The following is a 6,856-nucleotide window of genomic DNA, read 5'->3' as shown; positions in this document are numbered from 1 at the left end:
TGCGTGCATTCATGCACACTGCTCACCGCCTGACTCCCAGCTGTTGGTACGAGTTTTTTGTATAGCTGTCCCTAAAAAGTTGCCTCGGCTTCCTGAAAAGCTTTCATTTTGAAGTAGTACATACAGATAGATTATACTACACCAAATGCTTATATTCAATTAGTTTTTGTGTTGAGATTGAAGACAGCAGTGCTGCTTTAACACTCCACTAGATGGAACTGTTGCACAGTTTTACAACCAATCCATTTGCAGGGTTTATTCATGAGTTGCATTGATGTATGTGTATAGGCTACATGTGGAACATCATGCAGGCTTGACAACAATCTGGTCTGACAAGATCAACAGGTTTAACATCTGAGGGGCAAACTGTTACACAAGTAAAGCTATTTGTTTGTAAGTGCTTCTTTCTCAAGTGTTTTTCTGTCCCTTTATTATTCTTTCAAGATTAAAAGTTGTGAACTTGTTTTTGTTTTTTGCTATTTGGAATTTTGTGGTTATGTCAACCACTGTATGTTACCTAACCCTTTGGTCAACTTAAAGGAGAACATATACATTTGGAAACCCTAAATACATTAAATTAAGTAGGCTAGATGATCGAATATATAAGGCATATATAAGAAAAAGAAGAAGAAGAAGAGAATACCTCACATTATTGTTTAACTAAATGTCAAAGTCCAAAGAGGACTTTAACTTAAGCTAAAATTATCTTTTGTCTGGCCTTCATCTTTAAAAAGAAACAAATATATAATAGGCTACTATATAAATCTGTATAGCTTATAGGATTCCTATTTGGGCATAGCCTACGTTACATTTGTTGCTGCTAATTTGGCTTTCTGTTATTCGGTAGATATGTTTGATTCTAGACATATGTTATCTGTCATTAAAAGTACATTTTTCATTTATTGATTTATTTTCCTAAAGTGCGATACTGAAATTGCATTTGAGTGACATTTCGCTTCCTCCAATGTATGTTTGTACCAGTCTATGGTTTGCAGTCATCACAACAGCAGCAAGCCGACAGAGCACATGGCAGGAAGTTAAGTGACTGGGCTTTCATAATAAAAGCATACGTATTCAGGAAACGTATCGTTGTTTGTGGCAGTCATGCAAACAATAGCTTCAAAACTATACACAGAAACATGTGTAGCGAAATGAGGGCAGACAAAAACATCTAGAATATGTTGGTCTTGGTATTGATGAGAAAGTGTGATGTGTTAACCTTAATCCGGAAGTTGTGCCTTTTATTCCGTCTGACTTGACCGAGTTAAGCAGTCGCTCTTTTTGACCATTGGCTTTGATCAGATAAGAGGTTCACGCGGACACATTCCCCTGCACTTCTGAAGCTACATTTTGAAAGATGGATTGTTCAGAAGAGGTTCAGGCTGTGTTTGAGGAGCCCACCGCTGAAATGGAGCTAAAAAAGGGAATGTCGATTTTCATTGATGTAAGTAAAAAATGTTTTAATCATTATTTGCAATACAAAATGTATTGCATCTTCATAATACAGGACTATATTAGCATTTTTCTGATAACCTAACAATCTAAAGCCTATATTAGCAGAACAAATCAGGGGGAAAAACATTATTCCTTCCAGATTTTTTATTTTGATTTGTGTTGCATTTCAAGAAGCATTTTGACTTTTTAAATGTAAGCTATGTTTTAGTGATTTCAATAGTTACCTGTGGAGGTTTTTTGATCACACAAGTTAAAATGGATCCCTTTTATGCATATTGGGTGCAGAATAATCCCTCTGTTCATATGATTAATTAATTTGATTTTACAGACCCTTAATTTAGATTCATCATGTAATGACTTCAAAGGCTGGCCATCCATTTTTATGTCAGTTTTCAAAAACCAAATACCAATTAATGAAGCATAATAGATCTTCTTGGTTTTGACCAAAGCCAGGCTGTTATTCATTTTATAAAGCCAAGTCTAGCTCAAGTAAGGCAAGTCCTTATATATATTAAGAACCTACATTTTTTTAAAGGATGATAAGGATTACCAACACTTGTAGATGTCCCTCACATAATAAGAAATTCAAGATTGAAATAACATCTTATATCCATATCACGGCACTGCATTCTGCTTCTGCACCCACCACCACCACCTCGTTATATTCCTCCTCATTCCTCCACTCTCTCATTCCCTTGAGAAGCTTTGACAGTAAACCTGTTGGCTGCCTGAATGGGAATCAACAGTTATAAAAGGTTGATGGCGTATAACATCAAATGTCTTGCTGATAATGAGCAGTTGCTTTATCTTCTGGCAGTGAATGAAACCACTGCTTTCCTTTAGAGGCGAGTTTCAACGTCAGATTGTTGCTTCTGTTGTTTTCTTGACATTTCCTATAGCTAGCTCAGCCGGGTGCGTGTCATTTAAACACACACGCTGACTCCAAACAGTCGTTTCATCCTTTAAAAGATAAACTGTGTCTCCATGTGTGACCTTCTTCCTTTTTTTCATGCTCTTGTGGTGCTACATTTTCCATTTTTTTGTGATGAGTTACCAGTATGAGCTGGTATAATTAAATCCAATCAACACACAAAGCTTAATGATTTTCAACAATATAATTTGCATGAATTAAATCCAATCAGCACACAAAGCTTAATGATTTTCAACAATATAATTTGCATGAATATTACAATTAATAAAAGAAAAACCCCACATTTAAATATTTAAAAGGGGTCTTTACGATGTGTAAAGCGTAAGATACCTGTCTTTAGACCCTTGCAGCGTAGAAGGACAACCCTCCTTTCCAAACATGGAAGAAACCTCGGGAAGAGCAATTGTGGGACAAGATAAATGAAGATATGTATATGTAGATTTTTGGTTACATTTTATATTAAGGTACACTTAGTCACCATCGACTATAGTTGTTAATTAACATAATAATAATAATAATAATAGTAATACATGTTATTTATAAAGCACTTTTCCTGACCTTTCTTGTGGTACTGCTGCCTTATTATGCCCATATTGAGCATATTAAGCCCCAAACTCATGTAGAACAACTTCCTTACAATAAATAAGCACTAATTAGAGGGTTATTATGGAAAAACTCTTAACTGATGGCCGAGTACTGGGAGAATATGGTTATGTAGAATAAGGAATTAATAAGAGTTTTATAATGACTAATAAAGAGCCAATATGCTACTAATATAAATGTTAATTAACAACTAGTTGATGGTGAACATGTGTACCTTAATATGAAATGTTACCATTTTTTTTTTTCAGAATCAGAATTGTTTTTAGTGTTAGTTTAGTTTACACATACGAGGAATTTGCTTCGGTGCAAGTGATGCATAGAAACAAAAAAGAATATGTCGTTTGAAAAAAGAATGAAAAAAAAGTTACTATTAAGACAACATTCACACATATACATATGTGAAAACTGAGTACAGTAAAAGAGAGAATTACAAATAATATATTCAAAGTGGAGAGCTGTGCAGATTTAAAAAGAGGTAGTGTGGAGCTGAAATGTGCAACATGTTTTGTATTTGGTATAATCGATAATTGATAGAGATTACAGATACATGAGATGTGTCAAAAGTACAGAGAAAGAGACTAATAGCAGTTTTTAAGTTGGGGTCAGCAGAATAGGACACAAAGACTGATTAGAAAATAACAAATGATGTAAGTCAGAACACACTGAAATCTAGAGGAAGGGTAGATCATTTTTTCACAAATTGTACCGAAGAGCGAAGTCCCCCAAGCTAAAAATCCAAAGATGAAAGGATGGCGTTTCCAAATGTTATTCTTGCACATTATGCTGTCAGATTTATCGCATAGTGTTAATGTGTATGTGGACTTAAAGACCAATCTTCACAAGTACAAACTCGATAAGAAGCGACAGTAGGACGTGCTATTTTGATGTGTTTCGAGCCTTTTAGAGCTGATGTGGTCATCGCCACTTTGCCTTTCATCTTCTCTGGACTCTGGGACAGCACTATCAATAATTTATTGACACACTGCTTTTGAGAGTGGGATCAATGATATACACACATACAGACACACCTCCATTTATTAAACACAGACACACATTTATTAATTTTGATGTAAAGATTTTGTTGACGTCTCTCCTTTTCCCCTTTTCTTGTTTCAGATTTTACGGAGAGCTGATAAAAACGGTAAATATCATGCAAAAAGCTCTTAGCAGAAACACACACACACACACACACACACACACACACACACACACACACACACACACACACACACACACACACACACACACACACACACACACACACACACACACACACACACACATACTCACACACACATTTCTCTTTGTTTTTTTAAGCCTTCCTTTCTCGTGTGAGTAAAAAAGTATTTTCTCAATGAAATTGTGGTCATGATTTTCTACTAGAACTCTTTCAGTTTCCATGGAAACAGGAAACTGACCATGCCCACTGAGGTTCAGTTTGAGTGCATTCACGAAAAAAAACGTAAACAACCAGACAGTTTTTATCATGTCCATCAGTCACACTTAATGACTTATTTTAGCTGGAGGTCTTAATAATATACAGTTTGAACAGGGAGAACACACAGAAATAAATAGTTGATTTAGTTGTTTACTAGAGACAGCCTGAGTTTAAATCAAGGAATATCTATATTGTTATGGCACACAGCACAGACTTTACATTTGGATTTTCTCTTTTAGTCTGATTTGTTAAATTGTCTCAGTCTGATGGAAAGGTTTGCATTTGTGTGCATTTTTTTTCCTCATCAAGGGTCAGAAAGGACAAAGGGTGTGATCTACAAATTGCTAAACTAATGACGTAAATGTGGTATTGTTTGTTGTGGGGCTGTATAAATAAAATGGACTTGTCTTAGAATGACCCAAGGGGAAATTACTCACTTTGTGTTGATCTGATTTCCCACCCTCTATCAAATGTGTTCCTGTATAGAAGATGAGACCACCATTTGATTGTATGACTGACAGTTTGTGTAACCTTCACGTGTGTCGTAAAATATAACCCTGCAGACACATTCTTTCACACATCATGTAAGGCAGTGGTTCCCAAAGTGGGGGACACAGAGGCATGACAGATTTAAAAAAAAAAGAAAATCATAATTTGAAAAATTATTGATTCGAAAATAATATGATGCAGTACAGTACTATTACGTCTGGGTCTCTGTGTTTTATTAAAGCTCAGCTCTGTGTGTATGTGGAACAAGCCATTTTGTGTGCGTGCGCGAGCGAGAGAGAGAGAGAGCGCACCGGTACCGGAGATCGTTGTTGTTAGCTTCTGGTGCAAGCGAGCTGCGCTAACGGATATAAGGAGTTTTTTCAACAACAAAGAGGAGGAGAGTCCTCTCCTGTCAGACTGAGAGACTCAGTGAGCTAAAGGACTCTCTCAGTGTTATCTCAGTGGGTCTCAAACGTTTTGGTCACCATTAATGTAAACAATTATTTCCGAGGCACACGTTTATATGATCATTATAGTTATAAAAAAATAAAAGAATAAATGAAAAACAGGTATGAAATACTATATGACAGTAAAAAAAAAAAAAAAGTTTAAAAGGGTGGTTTTTAAAATATCCATAAAGAAAAAGTAAATCTGTTGACAGTTCTGCTTCATATGGTTGTTGAGAGTTGTTTCCATAGATCTCTTCATTTCGCTCTCAAAGTGCACCAGATTGATGCATTTAACTTCAATATTTTAAAATAAATCTTCCCGGGGGAGCTTGCCCCCGGACCCCCCTATGTGAGGTCCACACACCACCTATAGAAAAATAGCACTTTACCCCTGCTTACACCTATATGCCATGAGCTGATTATCGAGCCTTCATTGTAACTGTCGCGGGTACGTTGTCTATTTGCGTTGGGAGTGTTGCAGTAGAAAATTTGACTGTAGCGACCGGTACATTAATGGGAAACCCTAAATGTTTGAGCACCCTCTATGAAACTTCAAGCTACCCCACAGCACCCCCAAAATAAATCTCTGGCGCTGCCACTGAGCCTGACTATTTGTGTTGGGGGGGCCCGACTTTTTTTTTTCTCCAAAGGGGGGGCCTGACAGAAAAAGTTTGAGAAACACTGATGTTAGGCATTCACACAGTGAAAATGATTGCTGGTATCACACAAATAAACCACATCGTGTTTTTCTTCTGACATTTGACAGAATCTAGCAAAGAAAATCCTCAAGGAGCCAAAAGAGCTTATTAAAACTCATTATTTACGTGCTGTGTGTCTTGTCATGCAGCAAGGTAAGAAGTCATCCCACATTTATGTTGTGTAAACAGCACTAATATGGCAGGTCCGTTCCAAGATTATTTCTGAGCTCATCGAGTGAGTCAGTGCGCCCTTGAGGAATGTGCGTTCTCTTTGGTGCATCCCTCTTGCTCACATATAGTGACATGCAACACACATCCTGTGAACATTTTAAGATCAGCCACCTCTAGTCACACAAACAGAATACTGCAGCCAGGAAAAATATTTCAACTGTGGTCGATGATTTTGCTGCAGGAAAACATGTTGTTTACTTTTACCTCTTCCATATTTCACATAGCTAAAGCCTTTTTATTCTGAGCATGATTGCCTCAAATCATAAAAATGAATCATTGTTACGGATTTCCATGAAGTTGGTTAAAGCAACACATGGTGATCTCTCCCTGTTCTTTACTACAACATTAAAAACAAGAAATAATGTTTCAATGTTTTTGTGTCAATTTAAAGGGACATTGATCAATTTGCTTGATGCTGTATTTTGCTGATTCAGCCCCTGCAGTTTATAAGGGGCTGTATCTGGTCTCATGTCAGCCTTTTTTTTTCTGCTTATCAGGCGGACTTACATTTTTTATTTAACATCATTACACTTTTTACATTATTGAAACATGAGGAGTTAAA

General features: G+C 36.5%; 1 protein-coding gene across 1 annotated transcript in view; it reads left to right on the top strand.

The window, feature by feature from the left end:
* The first annotated feature begins 1,262 nt into the window (after positions 1-1,262).
* necab1 (N-terminal EF-hand calcium binding protein 1) overlaps positions 1,263-6,856 on the top strand; it is a 34,716-nt gene continuing 29,122 nt past the window's right edge. Inside the window, exons 1-2 of the mRNA XM_079653524.1 lie at positions 1,263-1,444; positions 4,106-4,130. Coding sequence (XP_079509650.1) covers positions 1,358-1,444; positions 4,106-4,130 — 112 coding nt within the window. The 5' untranslated portion in view covers positions 1,263-1,357. The remainder of the gene's footprint in view (positions 1,445-4,105; positions 4,131-6,856) is intronic.

This window comes from Notothenia rossii (genome assembly GCF_949606895.1).
Source record: "Notothenia rossii genome assembly, chromosome: 10".
NCBI lineage: Eukaryota > Metazoa > Chordata > Actinopteri > Perciformes > Nototheniidae > Notothenia > Notothenia rossii.
Note: the sequence above shows the minus strand (reverse complement) of the source record. Positions and strands in the feature narration are given on the sequence as shown.